Source organism: Echinops telfairi, unplaced genomic scaffold, assembly GCF_000313985.2.
Source record: "Echinops telfairi isolate 266 unplaced genomic scaffold, ASM31398v2 ScPeMD7_9;HRSCAF=40, whole genome shotgun sequence".
Classification (NCBI taxonomy): Eukaryota; Metazoa; Chordata; class Mammalia; order Afrosoricida; family Tenrecidae; genus Echinops; species Echinops telfairi.
This window is the reverse complement of record NW_022103906.1, coordinates 14,134,484-14,160,230: the sequence shown is the minus strand read 5'-3', so window position 1 is coordinate 14,160,230 and position 25,747 is coordinate 14,134,484. Positions and strand designations below refer to the sequence as shown.

Here is a 25,747-nt window from a genome sequence, read left to right as displayed (position 1 = left end):
TTTTATTTTTATTTTTCAATACTTGTGATGTGCTCTGGATTGGCAGCTGTCAGGCTGGTCCCCAGAGGGGTAGATCCAGCCTATTTGGGGGTTGTTGGCGTCTCTGCCGATTGTAATTGATTATGCTCCCTGAATTCCGCTCACCCTGTCCCACACCGCGGTCTACTTCAGGTAATAATCTGCTTTTTCTTCTATTCTAAATTTCGGCTAGGCGCCCTCGCCACTCCCCAGGCAGTGAGCTCAGGGCGGCCAAGCGCGCGGAGAGCGCCGCATGGGGTTCTCCCGTGTGTGGTTCTCCCGTGTGTGTGTGTGGCGGCACTGTCCCTTTAAGGCGGCAGCTCCCGCCAAGCCGCTGCTGGCGTGCGGGCTCGGAGAATATATTGCGCTTTAACGCGTTCTCGGTTTACTTTGTGAGTGGAAATCGCGCCCCAAAAAGAGATTCAGGAGAGACCCTAGTACCCCAGTTCTAATTTCTGGATGTCACCTCCCCGTTCCCTTCGCCTTACCTCCTAATTTTCTGGTCTGGCAGCAGGAGCTCTGGAAGATGCATCTTATCGGGTCGCCATATTCCTCGGGCCCCCCACAAAGTATATTTTCTGTCCACAGTAGAATTAAGTTAGAAGTTAATGATGGAAGGAAAATTTAAGCTATTTTTAACATTGTAGAAATTAAAGAACATTCTTCTAAATAAACAAAGATTCAGAAGAGATCACAAGAAAATTAAACTATTTTGAGATTACTGAAAACAGAAACAGCATAACAACACTTCAGGTACAGTGAAATTAGCAGTTTTCAGAGAGAAGAAGAAAAAAACATACCTGCAACTGCCTATATTGAGGAGAATTACCTAGTGAATTTCTACCAAGCTCTTAAATAAGAATTCATTGCTGGTTCTTCACAAACTTGAAAAAATAGAAATGGAACATTTCCCAATTCATTCTATGAGACCAGTCTTAACAAAGACATCACAAGAAAACTATAGCCCAATATCCCTTCTGAGTATAGGCATAAAAGTGTAAACCTAATACTAGCAAACCAAATTGTGGAAAAAGAAGTATGCACCAAACACAAGTGGGATTTAGATAAAGAATGCAGCATTGATTTAATATCTGAAAATCAATCCAAAGGACATGACACATGAACACTCTAATAAACGGCAAAACTCACCCTTTGCCCATCTCAATGTATGTAGGAAAAGCATTTGGTGAAACCCAACATCTATTCATGATAAAAACACGCAACTAACAAAGCACAGAGAGGAATTACTCATCTTGATTAAGGACATTTCCCCAAACAAACCTCACTGTTTTGGAGCCAATTTTGGCTCAGAATGGTACTACTATAGGAGAGATTAGCACTGCCCCTTTCGATTTCTGAGGCTATAAATCTGAGGGAGCAGCAATTCTCACCTTTCTCCTGTGGACAGCTGGACGATTCGAACTGTGACCTTGTGTTTAGTAGCCAACAAGTAACCCGCGATACCACCAGGCCTCCTTTAAGGGCACTTAACTCCAAAACACAGAAACACAAATCACAGCTAGTATCTTAATTAATGGTGAAAGACTGACTGCTTTTCCCTTGGGATCAGAGACAACCATTTTTACTCGTGAATATATTGGGGATTCTAGCCAAGATAATTAAGCAGTACAAAGAAATTCGTGTTTCGCAAAATATGTGTTGGGATCCTAACCCTTATACTGGGAGGTGCAATCCCATCTGTTCAGAGGGTTTCCCTGCTCAGTTAATGAGCGGATGTGGATGCAGGGTGTATCTTGAACCTAACCACTTCTGAGACATAAAAAGAGAATATTAGATAGAGAGATAAGCAGATACAAATGAGGTAAACATAGATGTCGTGTGTAGATTGTCAGAGACATAAAACACCAAAGAGTCTGAGACAAGGATTTTACCCCAGAGTGAATATAGATAGCCTTCTTCTAGAACGATGCCCTGAGTTCAGGATTCTAGCTTCCTAAAATACAAGACAAAAAATTTCTGCTTGTGAAAGCCCCCTACTTGTGATAATTCTCTTATAGCAACACTTAAGAAATTAAGACAGTTTGGAAATGAAAAAACAAAATTAATCTATTTGAAGATGATATGATCTTTTATGCAAAAAATTATAAGAAACAAACAATTATAACTAACGAACAAGTTCAACAGCCTTACAATATTAACAAACAATATGAACTTAAGAAAAATTTCTATTTACAGTAGCATTAACATAAAAACTGTAGAATACTTTAATCAAAGATGCACAAGACTTGTCTGAAAACGATAAAACAGTTGAAAGAAATTAAAATAAATCATAAGAAAATGAAAAGATGCTCATGTTATAAGACAGAAAGTTTATAATGTCAAGATAGCAAAACTCCCCAAATTGATGTAGAGCTTCAACACAATCCCCGTAAAACTTCCAACTTACTTTTTGCAAAAATTGACAAAGCTGATACTAAAAATTAGGTGGAAAATCCAGGGATCCAGAATTACTAAAGCAATCTTGTGAAAGAGCTAAATCAGAGGACTCATACTTCCCACATTCAAACTTTACTACAAAGCTACAGGAATCAAGGCTCTGTGGCAATGGCATAAGCTAGACATTTGGATCATGCTATGTTATTAATCTATAGCATTAAGTTCAGAGATAAGTTTATATTTATACTTGTGGTCAATTGATTTCCACAAGGGTTGCAGCACAATTAAATTGTAAAATAATAGAACTTTCCATAAATAATGCTTGGACAACTGGATAGTCACATGCAAAAGAATGAAACTGTACTCCCACCATAACAAAAGTCAAATATCGATGTAAGAGATAAATGTACAAACTCTTCGGAGACCACATGGGAGTGAACCTTTGTGACTGATGGGGTGATGGCATCACAGCTGCAACACCGGAAGTTCACGTAACAAAACATACTCATGGCGTCCTGGAAACGGAAACACGTTTGCGAAGAGACAGCCTTCAGACTGGGAGAGAATATTTGCAAATTATATATCTGATATGGATCGGTATCCAGATTCTGTAAAAAACCCTTAAAACCCAACAATGTAAAAACCCTACTTTAAAAAAAATCGGCAAAGGAATTCAATAGACATTGCTTCAAAGAAGATAAACGGATGGCCAGCAAGCCCATGACAAGATGCTTGACGTCATTGGTCATTAAATCAACACAAGTCAAACCCCTAATGAAATTCTACTTCATACCCATTGAGATGGCTAAAATAAAGACTGACAAGAACAAGTCGGTGAAGCTGAAGCACAATCAGAACCCTCATACACCGATAGAAGAATGTAAAATAGTGCAGTTGCTTTGTTAAACAGAGTTATCATATTACCTACAGGTTCAACTCCTAAATCTTTGCCTAAGATAAATGAAAACATATGCCCACACGAAAGCTTTATAGTAGCATTATTTATAATATGCAAACAAGGTAAACCCCCAAATCTATCAGCTCACAGATAAATAAACTGTGGTATACTCATTAAGTGGAATATTATTTGGTACTATACAAGAAGTACTAAGATGGACGACAGCATGGGTCAACCCTGAAAGTATGCTAATTGCAAGAAGCAAGATGCAAAAAGCCACCATTTCATGAACCTGTTGATGTGAGCCACACAGATTAGACAAATCCATGGGTTAGAAAGTAGATTAGTGGTTACCAGGGGCTGAGGAAGACCAGTTCCTGGAGAAGAACATCAGGTTTGACCAAAAAGAGGCTCAGCAAAAAAGAGGAAAACTCTCCATGGATGGATGGACACAGCGGCTGCAACAATGGGCTCAAACATAAAGATGCTTGTGAGGGTGGTGCAGGACAAGGCGGTGCTTTGGTCTGATGTCCATAAGACGACTAAGCTGGGACGAACTCCACAGCACCTAACAGCCACAGCAACAAGGTGCTGAGAGAAGGGCAGGGTGATGGGCCATAGCTGCTAAGGGGTACAGGGTTTCTTTGGGGTGGTGAAAATGTTTTAAATTCAGATAGTGATTGTGTTAGTCTGGGTTGGCTAAAGAAACAAATCCAGAGAGACACTTACATGGGTATAGGCAAGCGCTTTATATACAAGAGCAATTGAATATTGAGAAAACATCCCAGCCCAGTCCAGATCAAGTCCCTAAGTCCGACATTAGCCCATATGTCTGATACCAATCTATGAAGTCCTCTAAGATTCATGAAACACATGCAATGATGCCAAATGCAGGAAGATCACAGGCCAGTGGGTGGGAAGTCTTGTGGATCCAGTGACATTGTAAGCATAACAGTGCTGGCAGGGGGTTCCACATGGCTTCTCCAGCTCCCAGGGCACAGGCTATCAGTGTATCGCAATATGTGTTGTCAGTAGTGTCTCTCAGGGAGTGAGCATGCACCCTGTCTCCAGCAAGCTATTTATCTCCTTAGCACCTCCAAATGAGGTCCTCAAGCTACACCTGATCGAAAGGCTAGACTCCACTCCTTCACTCTCAATCCTCAAATTGGCACCAGATTATGTAACCACTACAGTGATGGTTGCCCAATATGGGGAATATTCTGAAAGCACCTAATTTTACACCTTACACGTTGAAAGGGTAAAATTTGTGGAATTTTAATTTCATTTCACTGAACACATGATACGAAGAGGCCATTTGGTAGCAAAAGGGTGACTCCTACTTGAACATTCTCATTTTGTAGATGGGATCACTGAAGCCTAGGTGGGTGAAACAAATTGTCCAGCGTTTATAGCTTAATAGAATGAACTTCTTTAGTTACTCAACAGTTAGCATGACCAACCAGCCCATTTTGCCTGAGACTTTGCCAGGTTGAACACCGAAAGTCCCACATCCTGAGATGTCCTCCACCCACAGGCCTGGGCTGGCCGGTCACTCTGTCTACAGTTCAAATTGAGACCAGTCTAATTTCCTCTGGGCTGATTTGCTGAGACCCACATAGAAGTGAGAGAGGGTGGTGTTTCAAAGTTCCTTTCCTGTGCTGAATCCAAGGCTCGGAGTGAAGCAGCTGGCATTTCGATGGAAGCTCTTTGCTATTCAACCTTTTGGAAAGAAGGATCTTTCATTTCAGTGAAATCTGCATTTCATCCTCAAGGTGAAACCTAGTGTCCTTGGCTTTCTCTGAAAAGTGGAAAGTGGTTTCCTTTGTACACCAAATGGTAAGAGTATAAGAAAAAACAGAGGCTGTAGTTAATTGATTTCAGATATGAAAAAGCAGATTATAACCCCTCCGAGATATAGACAAGAGAAGTGCCTTTTCCTGTGAGGCTGAAAGCCATGAAAAGAGAGCTCACAGAGGAAAAGATCCTTCAAATTCCTTTTCAAAAATAACAGACCTCAAAGGAAAGACAAAATCAAGAGAAATCAGCTATCACAAATGCGTGGCTGCAGTAAATCATCTTACGGGTGGAGGATGAGCAGAGCCATCCGAGCAAACAAGCAGTAGCTGACTTAAGCCAAAGAACCCAGTGCTTCTCCCCTTTGTCTCCCGAGTGCTTACAGTCTAGCCTATCACCATGTCAGCCCAGCCCAATCTGGCCCCGCTCAGCCGTGGCTAGCAGGGGACCACTTTTCAAGACACGCCAGAGAGTAGAAGGAAGGACCCAATTCCTCCGGCACCCAAGAAATGGTGCTTGGAATTTGGAAGGTAACACTGTCTAATAAATGTTAGACAGCTAACCACAAGGTGGCCGGTTTAAATCCACCAGCTGCTCCTAAGGATAAAAGTGAGGCTGTCTGCTCCCATAAAGATTTACAAAGTCTCAGAAACCCTATGTAGCACTGCTGGAACTGTAACCCATCGACTCAACAGCAATGGGTTTTGTGATTTTTTGTGTGTGTGGTTTATTTTGTTGTTTTATTTTGTTTGGGGTTTGGGGAGATGAAGATTAATAACTAAACAATGAAAAAAGAAGAAATAGCCATCTCCTGGCCCAGGCCCCCTTTTGGCTGAGACGCCGCCACAAGGCAGCAAGTGAATCACAGAGGCCTAGGTTCAAGCCGTTCCTTTATATTTAGAAAGTCTCCCCCTGAGTCATTTGAATGCCGGGCAACAGATGGACAGAAAGCAAGTAGCTGGTGTGTTGAACAGGGTTCTCTAGAGAAACAAAACCAGGACACTTGTGATTAGATAGATAGATAGATAGAAAGAAAGAAAGAACATAAGAAAAAACAGCTAATTAGTCCACCGACCAGTACAAATGACTCAGTGCAACTCACTTCTGTGAGACAGTTAATACATTGGCAGTCCTTCAACTCATGAGGGCTGCTGGGTGCAAGTCAAGGAAGCAGACAGCTGAGTCTTCTGTAGAGCAATACAGGCAATCCAACCACAGGCAGCAAACAGCAGGGCAAGTCACCAACAATCAGTCAGATGACAGGGTCCACAGTCCCCAGCTCAAGTGATATATATGCCAGCAGTGTGGCAAAGCAGGTCTTGAAGGAACCTTAAACTATATTGACACAGTCCACAGGTTAGGTGTCCCACAGGTAGTATAACTTGAAAGTTGAGGCAGAGAACTAGCTAAGGTAGCCACACACAATGATCTTTCTGATCATCAGAAAGCAAGAGACAGAAAGGTGAGGCTCGCCATTTATCTCCCTGCTCTTTAATTAAACTGCAACCTTATTAATCCCACATGTGTTTCTTGGCCAGGTTGGCATAATAAACCTACCTATCACAGCCGGCTTACCTTGAATAAGCAGCCTACTCACTGATGCCTCTAAAGGCTGTTCCATGTTGCCTGGCTCTGAGCGCTTCCTCCTGTTTTACCTGAGACTCTTTCAGCCTGTCTTCCAGGTCCTCTTTGCCTCCCTGGGCCCAGCCTACCCTTCCAAGTTATCCTCAGTGTCATCATGCCTCTTATCACCCCTTCCAGTTCACTCATTCTGTGTTCTGGTATTGTAACTGCTCATTTGATTGTTCATTTTAGATAGATTATTTATCTGCAAGCATTCTATAGACCCTGTATACTTAGATCATCTATACTCGTGTGTGTGTGTGTGTGTGTGTGTGTGTGTGTGTGTGTGTGTGTGTAATTATCTGGCAAGAAGTTGCTAAGTTGAATAGGATGTCCCGTTCCACCATTGCTTACAAGTCCATATTTCCACATGTTAGTGATCATGCATCCCTCTCCGGCTACCACAGCCTTATTGGATCACCTCACTCGCCCCTCCAAACCATACATTCCTTAAAGGCAGGACTTTCTTCTTCAACCTGACATTCCCAGCGCCTTGCCCTGAACCTCCACTTGAGGCCCTGTTGTATACTGCTGTAGGACACTGCTGTAGCAGCCTGCATGCCTGTCATGATTTCCCCACCCTGCAGGCCACCTTTATAGTTCTGATGCCTAGCACAGCCTTCCAGAGCCTTGGGGGCCAGTGCTTCTGAGTTGGGCCTCTAGTCTTAAGGTCGGCAGTTGTAAATCAGCCACTGCTCATTGAGAGAAAGATGGGCTTTCTGTCTTTCTACCCCTGAACACAGAGTCTCACAAACTCCAAGGGGAAGTTCTCCTCGGTCCTAGAGGGTCTTCTATTAGTCAATGGCAGTCAGTTTGTTTGGGGGGGTTGGGGAGCACAGTCCTTGGTGCCGTGGCTGCTGAGGTTACATAGTTGGGTGAAGTCAGAGAGGTAAAAAGCAAATTTGCAGAAAAGGCTCACTGCTGGATTGCCCTAAAACTGTGCCTGCTTCCCACCTTCTGCCAGCATCATACGCTAGACCTGGAAAAACCAGGGAAGTTGAGTAGAGAGGAACCCCCAAATCAGGGAAATCCAGAACAATAAAATGAAAATTCTCTGGGGGCTCTCGCCAAACTGCTGTCAGGTTGTCATTGCCCTTAGACCAGGTCCTGGATGGATGGGACAACCACTAGTTGGAGCATTGCCGGTCACCGTGGCAACGGGGAAAAGTAGCAGACTTCAAGTTCGCTCTTCACAGCCACTGCTCGGGAAAGGACACGTGCCACGGTCATGAGGGTGACCTGACTTTCACAAGGGAGAGTTAGGGGTGAGTTTATGCGCAGAGCTCCTCGGATTCTGTACGTGCATAGGAATCACTTGGGGATTGTTTTCAAATGCAGGTTCCAATTCAGGGGGTCTGGGGACAGGGCTGCGGGCCACTGGCCACACCCACTCTGAGTAGCATCAGGAGAGCCCTGGATCCTTCTGAGTCTAGCGAACAAGCCGAGCTCTTTCCCTCTTCCCTCTTCTCGGAGGAGACACAAGTCAGCCCCCAGCTCTATCACTCTGCATTGCAAACCAAGAAAACTATCCCTGCTGGTCAAGAGACACTTGTGATTTACCTCAGAGGTGAGGGCCACGCAGGGGCATGTATCCTGACACCTCTTCATTCGTTGCTTGACAAACTGCAGTCTGGGGAAGGACAGACACGAGAAAGCTGTGTCTGTTCTACAAAGCCAAAGTGTTCCATCTAGAGGCCATCCATCTGCATGACCAGGTCATTATTAGGTTTCTAATGGAGCACACTGGATCTGATTGTGTCACCTCCCGTCAGGTTCACTAAAGGGTGCAGGGTCGCTCCCTCTCAGGGGCTGTGACTGGGCCGTGGGAAAGCTTTGGTCCTTCCAGCCCAGCTCGCCTTGTCACCTTGTTGTTTAAGTGATCTTTTGTCTGCTCCCATTCGTCCACCTCGCATGGGCCAACAGTCACCAACTGACCCGGGCGGTGATTTCATCATCCCAGAGCCTAGAGCCCCCTCTGCTGGTACCCTGTCCCCTGCCCGGCCCCCCGCGGCCGAAGGAGTCTGGGTAAGAGAAACCTGCACCCTGGCAGTTAGTAGCTGCTGTGTACTGTGCTGAACGAGAAATGCGTGCGCCTGGCTCAGCTCAGACTAAATGGCGGGTTTTTTGTTTTTTTCTAGTGGTTTTATTGTAAAGCTCTGCTGGTCATTTTTTATCCTTTCCCAGAATTTTTGATGGATGGCAATCTGGCCAGCCAGAGCTGCCTATGTATGGAATAAAACTGCTGACTTGGGTACTGGCATAGGCTGAGCCTTATTTAGCCAAGTGTGTATGTGTGTGTGTGTGTGTGTGTGTGTGTGTGTGTGTGTGTGTGGTGTGCGGGTGCACAAGATGGCAGTGTGTGTGTGTAGGGGGGTGCGTGGTGCACAAGATGGCAGTAGAGCACACAGTTAGCTGGAATCACAGCTGGAAGTGAAGGGGCCACTCATTCAGTTCAGAAGGAATCAAGTGGAGGAAAGAATGAGGGGAATGAAAGATAGAATCCAACTGTCCACTCCCTACTCCCCACCCCACCCCCAGCCCTTTCCACCTAAGAACACCTGGTTGGCTCACAGACAGAAGTTGCATGTTTGTCCTTAGAAGTCAACTCCCTATTGTCTATGGGCGCAGTATTGTTACTAGGGTTTCTGTTCTAAAAAAATTCATGTCATTTGAATTAAAAGTAAAATGTAATCATAAATGAAAGGCACATATATGTTTATAAACAATTCTAAGTAGGAGAAAACTATTAACACTTGAGGCTAAGTCCGTTTGGAGGGTTTGCTTGGACCTGGTTCACTGAGGCTTTGCGGGGTGAGGGGTGAGCCACAGGCCCCTCCTTTGTTTCCTGGGGGTTTTCCCTGTAGGGAGCACGGGCATTTCTCATGGCTACAGGGACCTTCACACGGTGATCAAAATGAGGGTCATCTGTCTTCAAAATGTTCACTGCCAGTGGAATGTGACAGAATGCTTCCAGGACTCTGAATGGTAAATGCTGGTGGATGGGCAGTGTCTTTGGGCTTGGCAATCATGTCTAAAGGCTCTCACCCCAGGGCCCAGAGATGCCCTTCAAGGGTAATAATGAGCCCCATCACCTACAGAGTGTTGGGTACCTTACAAGAAGGTAGGTGTGCCGTGAAGGAGGGTTGGCCCGAGGGCCATCATGGCAGATACAAATGGGGAGTCAGGGCATGGGTGTTTTAGCATCAGCTCTCCACCGTCACGAAGTGATGGCTATGGGTCAGCCTTCGCCAACTCTAGAACTTGTTGCCCTAAGCTGAGAAATAGGAACCGACATATCCAGCTTGCTGCATCCTCAGAAGGCTCACATGAAACAGTGGAAGCCCTTTGGAAACCCTGGGTGTGGACCCATGCAAGGACTTGGGATTGACGCTGGCCTCTCTGTCTTGATAGGTCTCTAAGCTTAATGTGTGGATACGCCACCATAGGCTATAAAGCCGTGTGCCTTCAGACTGCGCATTCCCAGGGAGGTGCAAGAGCTTGTTGCACCCACGCTCTATTCTGAGTATAGTGGGGCTCGTGAAGACTCTCAGCAATGCTAATAATAAGCTGCTTAGCAGGTTTAGTAAGAAGAGAGATCGCGTGTTCTCTAATGTTAGTAAAAAAAGGCAGGTCGGCCTGGAAGGATGAGTTCACCCCTTGGCTCCTGCTGGCATGGCAGAAAGGGATGGCTGATGACTGCCTTGCATGTCAGTGGAGTCCTGCAGGAGTGACTGGGACCAGACACACCGGTTAGGGCCTTCGCTGGGTTCAGAACCCTCCCACAGCTTACCAATGGCCCCTCTTCTTCTGTCCCATGGAGATCTGCTGCTGTAGAAGAGGGAGGGCATACACAAGGTGTAAAAGGGGGCTCACTTACTGAGTACAAAATGAGTAGGCTGCTTTTCTCCAGGAAGGGGTTGATGGGAAATGGGGCCCACACAACCGAGTGGTTAAAAATGCCAGGGCTAGGCACCTCTACGTGTTAGCTCTAATTCCCACAATGGCACAATGGGCTAGGTATTGTCCTCAGCTTGATGGCAGAAAAGCACCTTCCAGGAAGAAAATGGTAGAGGGTGAAGGCCCAGGAGGCATCAATGGACCATCTAGGAAAGGGCTACAAGCATGGTCACGGTGAACCAATTCCATTAGACGGCCTCCCAGAGGTTTCCCAGACCAGGGTCACTCCCACCTGAGTCAAACCCTACCTTCAAAGAGGCTGCCATAGAGTTGACCCCAGCACCGGACACCCCCATGTGTATCAGTGTAAGCTATGTTCTGATGATAGGTGGATAGATGATTGATAGATAGATAGCTAGATAGGTAGGTAGATAGATAGATAGATAGATAGATAGATAGATAGATAGATAGATAGATAGGGACTGCCTGCCATCCAGGTGATTACAAGAGAACCAAATGTCCTCCATCATCTTCACAAAAGCTGCCATGTCTGGGTCCCTCCTTGGGCCACTGTACCAGTCCCTCCCACTGTGAGTCCCCCTTACTCTTACTGGCCTTCTGCTTCACCAACTTCCTGTCCTTCTCTAGCAATCAGTCTTTTCTGATGATGGGCCCAAAGCGGTCAGGCCGTGTCCTGTTGTGATCCAGAAGGGTTTTATTGGCTACTTTGTTTGGGAATAGAGAGTCCAGCATCTCTTTCTCGTCTGTCTTAGTCTGGACGTTCTGCTAAAAGCAGTCTACCGTAGGTGACTTTGCCGGTATTTGAAATGCAGCTGCCAGCCCCACTGCAACAGGCAGGCCACAGCAATCCGACAAATGGACAGACAGATGATGGTGTCCCACTTACCTGCCTCTCCAAATCAGCCGGAAAAAATAATTGTCACAAACCAAGAGATGGGGATCATTTGTTTAGAGTCAGTAAGGATAGGAGATAGAAAAACGTAGAGTGGTAACTATTAGACCCGGATCACTCCCTCCCCTGAAGCTGGTCCTGAGGGAGGAATCTAACAGAGAAAGCAGGGGGGAGAGGGGGCTCTCAGTACCTGGGGGCTAAGGGTAGGATCGTGACTTTTCCTTTTCCCGTGTCTTCTTCTTCCTCAGCCAGTTTCTTTCACCAACTTGTTTTTGCCCGCGTCTCCCCGCACAGTGCAGGGGCTGCTAAAGCTCTGGAGCGTAGAGACAATGGTCTTCATCTCCCACTCCCCCTTCCTCCTCTGCCGACACTCGCTTCCACACTCCCAGAAGAGCAAACTGGATTTGTCCAGAGCTGTGGATGCTACTAAAAGGGTTCAGGGGATGCTGTTGGGGTCACATGGACAGTTCAGTCCTACCAGTTGCCCCTGGCGAGAACGATGAAGCTGTCTGCTCCCATAAAGATGAACTGCCTCAGAGACCCTCTATGCAGTCACTCCAAGCTAGAACCCACTTGGGGCTGTGAGTCTTGGTGTGGATGATGCCGAGGTCATCCTTCTGTGGAAGCTATTTGGTCCTTCATACACAGACACAGCCACTAGAGTGCTAAGATCTAAAGAAAAACCTGGTCACATATGTGACCAGGGAAATGTGACACAAAGTCATAACTTGAATTTCTTGGTTTCCTAGCTCCATCTCTCTGTCATTTGCCAGCCCTCAAAAAAGGGTGCTTTGGCTTTAAGCGTCAACCAGGTTTGGTTCTCATTATAGCCGAGTAGAAATCCCAAGAGTCTCCAAGAGATCCCCAAGAATCAATTAGTGGATTGTTCATCAATTGATTGTTTTCATATAGTAAGCATTAGAGGAGATGCAGACAAGACAGCCCACCCTCAGTGAGCACATGGCCTAGGGTACGGATTGTCAGGGGCATGGAGAGTCAGACAAAGGATACATCCAAGGCAATGGCCTAAGCACTAGAGTAAAGGTAGGGTACTGTCGCTAGAGTAAAGGTTGGATACCATCGCTAGAGTAAAGGTTGGGTACCGTCTCTAGAGTAAAGGTTGGGTACCGTCACTAGAGTAAAGGTTGGATACCATCGCTAGAGTAAAGGTTGGGTACCGGCTAGAGTAAAGGTTGGGTACTGTCGCTAGAGTAAAGGTTGGGTACCGTCGCTAGAGTAAAGGTTGGGTACCGTCTCTAGAGTAAAGGTTGGATAACATCGCTAGAGTAAAGGATGGGTACCGTCTCTAGAGTAAAGGTTGGGTACCGTCGCTAGAGTAAAGGTAGGTCACTGTTGTGAGTACATAGGAGATGGAGTAACTTGTGTATTAAAGAATCAAAGGTCTTATGAAGGTGGTGACATTTGATCTGCATCCTGAGAGAAGGATATGAGCTTCCAAAGAGCAGGAAGTGGAACATTCGAGAAATAGGAAAAGTTCTCCGTGACCCAAACAAACAATACACAGATGAGAAGGGAAAGGCAAGTAAGTCCTTGGGGAGAGGATGGGGCTGTGGAGGTCGAGTGGAGCGCAGCCGAGAAGGGACTCCCAGGTTCTTCGAAGGCACCAGCCGGTGATTTGCCTCTCCTTGGTTTAAGGAGGTGTATTAATAGCACAAGGAGCTCTGGTGGCACCATCGGTTAAATACTGGACTGCTAACTGAAAGGTGGGTGGTTTGAAGCTATTAGCCACTCAGTGGGAGAAAGCTGAAGTTGTCACCTTCCATAGAGAGCTGCAGCGTTGGAAACCCGAGGGAGCAATTCTACAGTGTGGTACGGGGTCGCTATGAGTGGGAATTGGCTTGGTGGCAGTGGGTCAGACTTTGGGGTATTACTAACAAGCCTTCCCGGATTCTACGGGGAATAACCAGACCAAGCTCCAATCTCTGAAGATCAACAAACCTGCAAGTTCTAGGAAGGAGGTGTCATGTTTAAGGGACCTGCAGCTGCCGCTGAGCACATAGCAGGGACACGGGAAAGGGGGTGGAAGGAAAACGTGATTAAAATTGACAGCTGCAAAACTGCAAGTCTTGAGACACTAGCTAAAGATTAAAAAAAAAAAAAAAAAAAACGGAAGCAAATCACCCCCAAATCCCCTGCATCACATCCGGTCTGCTAGGGGTCTGAGTCAGGGAGCTTCCTGGTATTGTGCAGAAGCAAATGAGAAAATAGAGAGCGAAGAAAGCCAACCCGATGATGATTTCTCTTGTTCCTATTTCTTCTTCTTTGCACGTCGTTTCTTCCATTTGTTCTGCCCTCCTCCCAGCTCCAGTCTTCCTGCAGAGGGCGGGGAGGCTAGCCAGGGCCTGGGCGCAGGGACAGCTGACATGGGAGGCACGGCTGATGAGTCCAGAGAGCATCACATTACCCAAAAGCTAGGGTGGACCCCGTGTGAAGGGCCACCTTGGCAAGATGTGCCCAGGATGTCCCAGCTTGTAGCTCCGTCTTGTGTGGGATTTCGTCTTGTGTGGGATTTCGTCTCTGCGTCGGCCTGGGTTTTTGTTCTCTGTTTGTTCCCCTCTCGGATAAAAGTGGAATGTCTGCCATCTTGTGGCAAAGGACTGGTACTGACTGGGCCGTTGCTTCTCAACCTCCCTTCGGAATGCTCCTCAGAACTTGGCACTACATCTGCGGCTGTGGCGATCTAGGCAGTGACGCGGGATGGGAGCTTGTGTTTAGGTGAGAGCTTGTGCCAGGCAGTTGGATGAACGGCTGGACGATGGATGGGGTGACCTGTGCGGGATCTGCCAGGGTGAGAAGGAACCAATTGTAGAAGAGCTTCTCTGGGATGGTTGTTGTGAACTCCAGGACCCTGAAAGGCCATTCTCGCGCACACAGAAAGCACAGTTTGTAAAGGAGGGAAGCCAGGCAGGCAGTGTGCGAGGACGCTGCTATGTTGCTGCTCCCCAGAGAAGAGAGACCCAGGGCGGCTCCAGGAGCTTTGGTCCAGAGGTGAGAGAGAAAGTGCAAGGGAACAGAGTGGGCACTCCGATTCGCTGGCCAAAGCAGGGAAACTCTGAGGTCAGAATACCCAGGTGTCATGAGACAGTAGGTGTGTGTCAGGGTAGGGCATCTTGGGTCCCACCTGGAGGCAAGCACTCTCAGTGGTGGTATTTAATTCACTGTGAGGGGTGAGTGCTCAGAGGGTGATCACACAGGACATCAGTCTGGGCTGTAAATCCGTCCATTGAGGGTGTGAATGCAGCTCACAGTGTGAATCTGGAAGCCTCAGGATCAAACTGTGTACTTGTTATTTCAGTTTAGCAACAAGAGATGAGAGATTCCTTCAAATCACTCTCTGGCCAGTAAGCACTGGAGAGGTGGTTGACTTTCTAGAGGCGCTGTAGTGTTGCCTGAAAGGGCTCACACACCCCATAAACCTTGACCTTGAATTTTCATCATAACATTTCATTGCCACAGCCACTCACACCTCAAAGAACTCCTCCAACAGGGTCTTCCTTATCGGCAAGTGTGGGTGCTTGGCTACCACGCACCATGACACGAGGGCACTAGGCCATTTCCCATGGGCAGCGAGGAAGGAGGCCACTCCCTACTTTATACCTGACCATTTCAGCTCGCCAGTTCTAGACTCTCATCTCTTAGGTTCTGGTTCCTGAACACAATTTTGGTAGCACATGCTGTTAGTCAGGATTGAGTCAGGAGAACAGAAGTATTGTAAGTGTTTCAAGCAGGATGGATCGAACAGAGGAAACTCGGGGTTTACAGAATCATTAGAAACGCCACTGGAGTGCCAGTCAGAGAAAATCACTACGAGCCAGCAGAAATTGCCAGAAACCATGGTTTCCACTGTCTCCTGCCCAAGAGTGAGTGATGCTTAAGGGGATGACAAAGCAGATACTGCGCCCCTCTCTCAACACCAGCTGAAGAATAAAAGTGTCTCCTTTTATTCAAAACCAAACCCCACCAACCCATTGCCATCCCATCGATTCTGACTGCAGCACCCCTAGCGGACAGCGTGAAACTGGTCCACAGGGTTTCAAGACAGTCCTCCTTCTGGGAGCAGACTGCCCAGCGTCTTCCTCAGAGTGGCTGGCAGGGTCCAACCCCAGCTGAGCGCTTATCCACTGGGCCACCAGGGCTCCTGCCAGGCCTTATGTGAGCTCTCTCTGATGGAACTCCCAACTGCGAAGTGTAGTTTCTAAGCTCTTGGCCTAGGCAATACTAAGGCCAGCTGAGATGGCGAGGGAGACTGAAACCCAATATCCAAATCCCTCACTGACCCAATCACTGACTTACTCATTCACTGCATCGACTAGGGTCCAATTCATACAACCCAACAGGACAGGGTAGATCTGCCCGTGGCTTCCCAAGAGTGCAACCTTTTACGGGAGTAGAGAGGTTCATCTTCTCACAGAGCAGCTGGTGATTTTGAACTGCTGGTCTTGAGTTCCGCCATTATTTATAAACGTAGGACTTCTTTCATATGCTTGTTGCAGGACTAAATTGGACACTTGTGGAGTCTTAGCAAGAGTGTGCATATGGTCAGTCCTTAATAATTGGTAGTTTATAAGAAAAAAGTTATCAAAAGTGAAGCTCAAATGGCTCCTCACGCTCATTTTGAACCTTGTGAGGACAGGCTACATCTGAGCCATTTCATCACCCACCTGCCCTCTTTGACCTGAAGCCTGTTCCTTGCCATCCCAGGCCTGCTAAGCTTGAAGATCAGCAACTGCCTCGTTCTTGCTCACAGCAATGAATGGTGGTTCAAGGGGGAGAGGAAGAGAAATTTCTCAGTAAAAATTAAAGAAATGGGAAATGGCTGAATATTAACGTTAGAAGCCCCAGATGTGGCCAATTTGAGGACTTTGTAGCAGTCAGTGTCTGATCAGCTTCCTTATGAAAACGCAAGCCCCAGGCTTCCTGCCCAACACCTCCGGACCAAACAGGGTGAAGGGAGAGAGCTGACAGTGTATGACATGAAATGACAGCAATACTAGTGATCATGGATTCACAAGGTTGGGAGGGTAGGGGAAAACAGGAAAAGAGCTGATACCAAGGGCTCAACTAGAGAGAAAATATTTTGGAAATGTTGATGTTAACATGTGTACAAGTGTGTTTAATACAATTGAATGATGGCTTGTTATAAGATTTGTAAGAGCCCCCAATAAATTGAGTTAAAAAAGAATCCATGAAACACATTGACTCTCTGACACTTTGTGCTAAACAACTCTAAGCAGCCTGTCAGAATTAGGACATACCCGGGATCCGAAAGGGAAAGGAAACAAGCTCAAATCCATAGGGGAAACGTTTTCTATTTCTTAGCCTGTCTCCTGCCCCACATAGCCTGCTCCTGTGTTGATGTGTTCTGTTTCTTTCCCTGGCAGCAGATGCCACCAGCTGTAAACTAGGTCAGAGAGAGGGGGGTGATGAGCTGACATAGCCCCTCAGGCCATGTCCTCCCCTGACCTGACTCCCCAGGCTCCCAGGACTAAGTGGGCACGCACAGTCCCTAAATGACCCCTGCTCTCCTGGGGATACTGCTTTGCTCCCTGATCCTGGCCCCATCTTGGTAGGGGGGAGTCCTCTGTCCATACTGGTAGGGGGAGTCCTCTGTCCAGCTCTGTCCAGCTGTCTCTAAATGACCCCTGCTCTCCCGGGGATCCTGGTCTGCTTCCTGCTCCCGGCCCTATCTTGGTAAGGGGAGTCCTCTGTCCAGCTGAAGCAGTGCTGGCCTCGGAGTGGACAAGGTGTCTTCCTGAGCAGGCAGGCAGAGGGCCGCAGAACTGACTGGGCTCAGCCCTCCTTGCCTGCCCCTGCCCTGGGGTACCTCCCACTCTGCTCCCCTGCAGAGCTGCTGGGCTCCCTTCAGAGGACGCTCTTTCTCTCCTCCAGGGCAGCCAGCAGCCACACTAACTGCTGCTTCCCCGGGGGACCAGTATGGCTGCTTCCAACAGACCAGCAGGGTCCAGCAGGCTCTCAGCCCGCCCTGGAGCTGGTGTCTGTGTCATGGGTGGGTCTGTATTAGGAAGTCAGAATTCCCACTGTCAAGTGCCAGCACACCGAGGCACGGGGAAACAAGCTGCTCGCCAGAGTCACAGCGGAGAAGGGGAAGGATCTGTTCTTGGTCTGCCCTCCTGAGCTACCTGTGCCTGCTTCCCTGACCCCCGCTCCCGCGACCCCTAGGACTCCCAGGGTCGGCGCCCTGTTCAGTAGTCAGCCCTTAATGGCCCCTCTCTGTGCAGGTCCTCTCCCAGAGCGGCTATGGGCCAATCACCACGGACATCCGAGAGAAGCAGCCCTTCTACTACGCGGAAGACTACCACCAGCAGTACCTGAGCAAGAACCCGGATGGCTACTGCGGCCTCGGCGGCACGGGCGTTTCCTGTCCAATCGGGGTGCGAAAATAAGCTCTGCTGTCACACGGCGGGCCTTGAGATTCCAGCCCCAACATGCACCCATCAAATTGGCCAATTCCCTGTGATTCATGCCTGTGGCATTTCGAAATGTGCAAAGCGCAAAGGCATCTTTTTTCAGAATCTGGTTGATCGACGTATAATTTACACGAAGTGCAATGGCAGGCTGATTCAATGTCAATCTTCTAATAAAGGTTTATGGGTATAGACCTATGATGATTTTTTTTTCCTGCCTTGAGCTGACAATGAAGCTAATGGCCATGCTATGTCACCTTCTCGGACCCTGGCTGCCTTCCGTAGAAGTTAAGGAATGAAACGGGGAGAGTGTTGGGCTGATGAGGTGATGGTGAGAATTCTGTACTATGCCCCACCCCACTCCAGGTGCACTTGTGCCCTCCTGTGCCTTCACATCTGCAGACGTTGATGGCCTCCGTGTATCACTCACCGTGGTGGTGCAAATTCGCCCAGCGGTGCCATAGACGGAAGGCGTGGCAGTGGGATTCTGTGAAGATTGCAGCCCCCAAAGTCCTGGGAGCCGTTCTCCTCTGGACCACTGGGCTCACTCTACAGAGTCCTCTCAAGCGCCCAGGCTTCCTCTGTGGGGGGTGGTTACTTGGTGGACGAGGGAAGCCTTATGAGCTTGATGAATCAGAGTGCCTCTCTTACAGCTCTGAGAAATACCTGTTCTAATGAGAAATGTCTGTGGCTAGTAATACAAACTGCCTGATGGTTTGTTGTTTTTCCTGCTTGTTTCTATCGGATGTTTCTAATAGATTTTAAGAACGTTAGAAAAATGAGAGAGAGGCCTCCTAGTCATTTTTCCCTCAACTGGGAAGTAATTATGATTGAGATTGGGGGAGGCATGTACACCTCTAGCTCCTTGCCGCTTAAATAATAATCCCCGCTTTCCCCGCTCTTGTCACATCTTTGGTGATGTCTTATTAGAATTAAGGAGCTTTGGTGGTACTGTGAAGCAAGCATCGGACGATTGACTACTAGGTCAGTGATTCAAACCCACCAGCTTACTCCATGGGAGAAAGTTGAGGCTATCTGCCCCCGTGAATATTTACAGCACCGGAAACTTTTTATAAGGTCACTGTGAGTCGGAATCAACGCAGTGGCAGTTTCAGTGTTCTATCACAAAAGGAGCCCTAGTGATTCAGTGGTTAAACATTTGACTGTGAACCAGAAAGTCTGTGGTTTGAACCCAGCAGTGACCCTGTGTAAGCAAGACGTGGCAGTCTGCTTCTGTACAGATTTACAGTCTTTGAAACCAGACAGGACCATCTTCCCTGTGTGAAAGGGTCTGTCTGAATGAGCATTATCTCAAACACACAGCCTTCCTCTAGTTCTTGAATGCTGCCTACCTCACCCCACCCCACCCCACTATCTTGACCTTAATTCTATCTTCTACTGTTCTGACTCAAGGCTCTACTCTTTGTCATAATATAGTACAAAGAAGTATTAATCATCTAGATATCTGATGTACCACCAGCTTATCAATTGCATTGATGACATCAAGCTAATGGAATTTGGTGAACAGGAAAGCTATATGATGATAGATTTACCTTCAACAAGTCTGGGAGGCCAACATATTAGATGCCTTTCTAGTGGCCTGGTGACCTGAAACACGAGGGACCAGCTGCTGCGTCGTGTACTTCCCATCATACAGATGTATACTGCTTTGGATTTGGAAAAGACAAGTAACCACATTTGGGTGGGCTGATTTGAGCCATGCACTGGAGAACTTGACCGGTTTCAGCTGGATCTAGAAGAAGAGAAGACTTCAGCAGGTCCAGGCTGAAGCCACCCAGCCACACACTAGTGTAGTAAACAAGTAAATGAAATATTGTATAGAAATTCTGGTAATTCCTAATAGAAACATCACAGTGAAGATTCTCAGGTTTGGGTAATAACGCTCTGTCATCTCCCTTTTAAAATTAACTCCTGGCTTGTTAATTTTCAGGTAAAAAACTAGGATACTCAAAGTGCTCATCATGACTGGAATTTTATCCTAGCCTCTGAGCCATAAGATTGTGCATAGCAGCCATTTATTGTTTAGTGAAAATTTTCTATGAGATTGGAGTCAAGTATCTGGGCAGTATGAGTAAATTGCAATAGCCGGTGGCTAGAACTCACACGATACCTACAGCTTTTTCACCACCTTTCCTTCAGCAAACACCTTTGGCCTAATAGAGACTCTCCTATGCCTAGTTAAAGAAGAAGAAAATGATGGAGTTCTGCGTCTTAGTCTAGTTGCACTTATAGCTACATAAAGTTTCACTGGTTTTTCCCTCTCGTGAACCTAGCCTAAGACAAGTTCCAAGTCCAGGTAAGTTCCAAGTCTGTGGGTCAGATGTTAGACTGACGGTTTCTGACTCTGGTAGCCAATTAGCCCAAGATTGACAGAAAAATGACAGGTTTGTCATTACAATGGCAAATTATTCCAAAGGAATTGTGGCTGCTGAAACTCCTAAAATCAGCAAGCAGGATGGCATGCTATTGATTCAAGTCCAAAGACCTGGAGAATGATGAGTTGGATACAGCATCCAGACCCAGCAAAAAGCAAACTAGTTTTTCTTTAATGTCTACTTATATTGGAAGCAGGCAACTCCCTCAAGGAGATTAAATCATGGGGGATTTCAAGGTCTTAATTGCCAAACCACTGAGAATCCTGGTCCAATCAAGTTGACATAACTGTTTTCAGATGTATAGTCACTCTAAGTTGACTGCAGCCAGAAGCAGTATTTCATTTGCGTTGAATGAGATTAGTGAGAAAATTGTCCCAGGAGAGAGATTTGAGTATTCTATGTCTACTTGATATGAAAGAAGAGCTGTCCAGAGATTGGTACCTATAGACATTATATGATTTAGGGGCAATGGCTAATGACCAGGTAATGGGAAAAAAGAAAATCAAAAGATCAATTGCAAGGAGGTCCTAAGAGACCATTATATGGCTAGATGTTTTGAATTGTGTTAAAAGCACAAAATACTTGTTTTTCTACAAATGATTAACAAAGGCCATCACTTTGGAGTCCACAAGCAAATGGACTACCACCTGTCTGCCAGTTTGTCACACTGTGGTGGTTTGCGTCCATCCTCTTGTCCATTATCAGTGCATTCATGTCAAAGAGGACATTTCAAGGCCTATCTTGAAATACAATGACATCACACTTAGTAGAAGATCAGCCCAAGGAAGAAGCCTCTCACCACGATGGATTGGAACAGTGTCTACAACCGCAAACTCAAACATAGCCATGGTTGTGAGGATCATGCGGAACCAGGAAAAGTTTCCCTCTGTTGTACATAGGTTACGATGACATGGAACCAGTCGATGTCACTTAACAGCAGTAACAAAATAATCTTCTTTAAAAAAACAATTCGGCCCCCACAACCCCCAGCCTAAGCAGCTACCATGGCCCAGGTTTCCGGCACGGTGTTGTCCTAGGAGGGTTGGCATCTTTCAGATGAAGGCCTTGAAGCTTGTACAAGTTCTCCTGACAAAGTCAATATTAATGACATCATCCCAATTGCTCTCAATACAGACCTGAGAACAATTGGCAAGAAATTCCTTCCCAGTGACATCAATGGCGGAAAGGTAGAAAAGCTTGAAGGTCCATGTGTTCTGCAGATTCAAAAAATTCGCAGTGTCGCTGTACCCAAGGATCATGAAGACTCTCAGGCTGCACCCAGAATGCTGCGCTTGCAGATGACTGATGGTCATATAAGTTGCACAGCAGTGGAATTCAATTATATGTCAAAAATAAGCCTGAACACACCACCTGGAACTAAAATTAAGCTCTCGGGCATTATCGGCATACGGAACGATTCCTGCTCCTGAATGGCTCCAACACCGCCCTTCTTGGGGGGTGAAATACAGCACCTTATTGAGAAGTGGGAGTTACAGAGAAGGTTGTCAAAACATAATAGAAGCAATTTTGGGACTGACGGCGGACCACCTCCATTCATGCCTTTTGGATAGAAGTGTGTGTCTCATGCCCAAGTGGATAGCAGAGAACTTGATCAAAGAAAGACACTGCAAGTTACGATGCCTGCCAAGCCTTCCAACGATGACGATGAATTCAAAACGCAGAGGATGGCTGTGACTGCAGAAGTGGCTAAGAGCAAGGAAACCAAGACATTTGGAGGAGGAGGTGGTGGTGGTGCCAGAAGTAATCTCAACATGAGCACTGGTGGTAACCAAGATCGGGAAGCTTCACAGAAAGAAAAGTCAGCCAAGCCTGAGGGGAGACCTGAAGGCGTCTACAGAGAACTGGTTGAGGAGAAGGCTCTGAAGCACATAACAGAAATGGGCTTCAGTTAGGAAGCATTGAGACAGGCTCTTATGGATAATGGCAACAACTTAGAGGCCACATTGAATGTGCTTCTCAATAGCAATCAACAGAAACCTGTTATGGGGAGAGGAAAGGGCAGCGGGGGGAGAAGAGATGAAGACCTGGGGAGCGCAAGGCCATCAGCACCGAGCACATCGTTTGACTTCTTGGAGTCTAAGATGGGAACTTTGACCATAGAAGAGCCTCAACTCCAGCCCCAGCAGTATCATCAGGGACAACATAGATTTTTTAATATGGAGCAAAATAGAGTAAGAGATATTAATCCACCAAGACGTGTTCCTGGGAATGATACCAGGCAGCTAAGAAATGAAAAGCCTCATTTTCAAAGAGACACCCACAATCCAAAGTCCACTTTGGAAGGCAGTGGGTTACCTAGAAACAGAGGTTCAGAAAAACCAGCCTGTTCAGTACCTGAAGTGTGGACTGCAGAGAGAAGCAGATGTGATAGACCGCATTCTCCATACGATAGAACTAAGGACACTGCATCGTTCGAGTTCCCAGAGCAGCGATGGTGCTTTTAAGCCTACGTGATAGACCGCATTCTCCATACGATAGAACTAAGGACACTGCATCCTTCGAGTTCCCAGAGCAGCGATGGTGCTTTTAAGCCTACGTGATAGACCGCATTCTCCATACGATAGAACTAAGGACACTGCATCCTTCGAGTTCCCAGAGCAGCGATGGTGCTTTTAAGCCTACGCAAAGCAGACCAGGAAAAGGTCGTCTTGTCCCGAGGCAAAAGAAAACCTACTTCCTCAAGAGTCCATAGATTATAATCATCAAAAACGAGGGAAGAGAGAGAAAACCAAAAGGCAGATCCTGATCATTTTTATGACAGAAAACCACGGACAATAAGTAATGAAGCTTTCAGTGGTGTAAACATTGAAAAACAATTTAATACAAATACCGACTACCAGACTCGTGTTAGAACTAATCGTTTCATTGGTGTTTCAAATGGAGAGACAGAAATGCCACTGGAGGGGAGGCGAGTCGGGCCAAATAAGTCAGTAGGACCCACCCCATCTGCCCCTCATGATGAGAAACTATATTTCAGTAGTGGGCCCAAAAGAAGGTCCGGGCCAATTAAACCAGAAAAAGTTCTGGAATCCTCTTTTCCTATGGAGTACACAAAAATGTGGAAACCTGGAGATGGATGTTTTGCGCTTTATTGGGAAGACAGCAGGTTTTACTGAGCAGAAGTGGAAGCTGTGCGTTCTTCAGGAATGACAGCAGTAGTTAAATTCCTTGATTATGGAAATGATGAAGAGGTGCTGCTCAGCAGCATCAGGCCCGTCTGAGCGGAGGCATGGGAAGAAGGCGCCTATGGCCAAATGCTGGAATTCCGCAGAGGAGGCGATGGCCAGCCAAAGCAGCCCACTCGGCCGACCCAGCAGTTTTACCAACCGCCCCGGGCACGGAACGAGCGCTGAAAGGAGTCTTCATGAAGAAAGTAGCAGCTGACTGAAGCCTCTGAGCCGAAGCCTAATGAAAACTCCTCTTATCCCATGGGATTAAGATGCAGCCGTGGTGGATGGTAGTAATTAAAGAAAACAAGAATATGGAAAAAAATAAAATAACATATGAAGCATAGGAGATTTTATTGAGTTAAGTATAGCAAATACCTTTTACAAATGAAAGATTTTTTTTCTCCTGCCACCAATACAACCAGCATGCTATGATCAGTGATGTAAAATACATCAATCTATGTTGAAGGAGCTGATGAAGGCAACGTGACAAAAATAGGGAGTTATTTTATGTCACAGCAGAACTTGCTCCATAGCATTCTCACTGCTGGTTTTGCAGAATTGACAACCCAATCTTTCTTCAAAGATGCTTCTGGTTGGGCTTTCACGACCAATCTTCTGATAGCATTCATGCAGGGATGCAAAAGAGGCTTGAATGTAGGTAGTGTAGAACACTGTGGCCAAGAACTAGAGGTAGGCCTTATTTTTCAGCAGGTCGGAAGTGAAACAATGTAATTGGATGGAGTCTCTGATGGAACTGGTCTCCTGGGAAACAAGCAGAGAGTAAAATCTGAGGCCTGTGCAGGACTCACAAGGGATCAATAAGAGAGAAAAAAGAGGAAGAGGTAGCTAATGGGAGAAAGACAGAGAGGTGATGTGCAGGTGGTGTGTAGAGCAGGGCATTGAAAATCAGTACACAAGAGCAATTGTACCCTCGTTTCTCACTTGAGGTTCTTTGTCCCTAAAAAGAAGTTAACACTAACTGCCTTGCAGCCTCCCATGTTCTAGTGGTAGGAGTAAACATTGGGCAGCTAACCTCCAGGTCAGCAGTTCAAACCCACCATTCACTCCACAGGAGAAAATAAGACAATCCTTTCCTGTAAGTATCTACAGCCCCAGAAATCCTGTATAGAGTCACTGTGAGTTGGAATCAACTTGACGGTAGTAGCTTGGTTGGTTGGTTTTGGATAGGATTAGAGGTGGGGAGCTTGTACCAGAAGCTTGTAAGCTAAGAAAATTCAAGGACAAATTATGTGTTAATGTAAACTGTAATACCTCTTGCAAATGTTTGTTACTAAAAATGCAAAGACTTTAAAGACATCAGAGATATTAAAATGAGGAAGACTTTTGATTGAGGCTTACTCACATGCCATAACACAAACAAACAAATGAACAAAACTCACCATCATTGAGTCAATTCTGACTCATAGTGACCATCTAGTACAACTGCTGCCATGGATGTCCAAGACTGTAAGTCTTTACAGAGTAGAAAAACCTCATCTTTCTTCCAAGGAGAGACTGGTGATTTTGAACTGCTAACCTTCAGTCTCAGAGCCCAATAACCACTACACTCCCTCTCATTTGCCCTAGTGTTATAAAAGGAGTCTGGGAACTAAAGCATCCAATATTTCAGCTTCTATCATCATGGGAGAGGTTAAGAAGGCAAGGATGGTGGGGAGTATTAAAGTCAGTATTTGAAACACACTATTAAAAACAAGTGATGATAATAGTGCACAGCTATTTGGCTGTTAGAAAGATAAAATGGCACAACACTTGTGAAGACCTTGGCACACAACAGTGCTAGCTTACAAGAACAATTATATCAAAACCTACAGTGACTACTCAAACTCATGTGTAAGTCTATTAGAAAGTTAGCTGGTCTATGTCGACCCCCTCCCCAGAAGAATATGCCCTAGAGAGGACAGCACTGAAGCTACAGCCTGGGGAGAGTGGGACAAGGGAGGGGGGGGTGAGGGAAAAGGAGGGGAGAGCCAACAAACCCAGGGAGAGGGGAACAAGAGATCTAAAATCAATGGCAAGGAGGGTGTATAATGCCTGATGAATTTGATCAACTGTAATGTAGCTGGGAGAAAGTACTGAGGGCCGAATGAAGGCCAAACATGATAATGGGACAGGAGGAAAGCAAAAAGAAATAGAGGAAAGGACTAGGAGGCAAA

At 46.4% G+C, this 25,747-nt stretch overlaps 1 protein-coding gene and 1 pseudogene across 4 annotated transcripts in view; both read left to right on the top strand.

Moving 5' to 3' along the window:
• Window positions 1–18,180, top strand: part of MSRA (methionine sulfoxide reductase A) — a 569,740-nt gene extending 551,560 nt beyond the window's left edge. For all 4 annotated transcript variants that reach the window (XM_004707633.2, XM_045286763.1, XM_045286765.1 and 1 more), the window contains exon 6: window positions 17,801–18,180. In XM_004707633.2, coding sequence (XP_004707690.1) covers window positions 17,801–17,965 — 165 coding nt within the window. In that variant the 3' untranslated portion in view covers window positions 17,966–18,180. The remainder of the gene's footprint in view (window positions 1–17,800) is intronic.
• A 3,206-nt stretch (window positions 18,181–21,386) lies between these two features.
• LOC101653162 lies at window positions 21,387–23,756 on the top strand (annotated as a pseudogene).
• The last annotated feature ends 1,991 nt before the right edge of the window (window positions 23,757–25,747 follow it).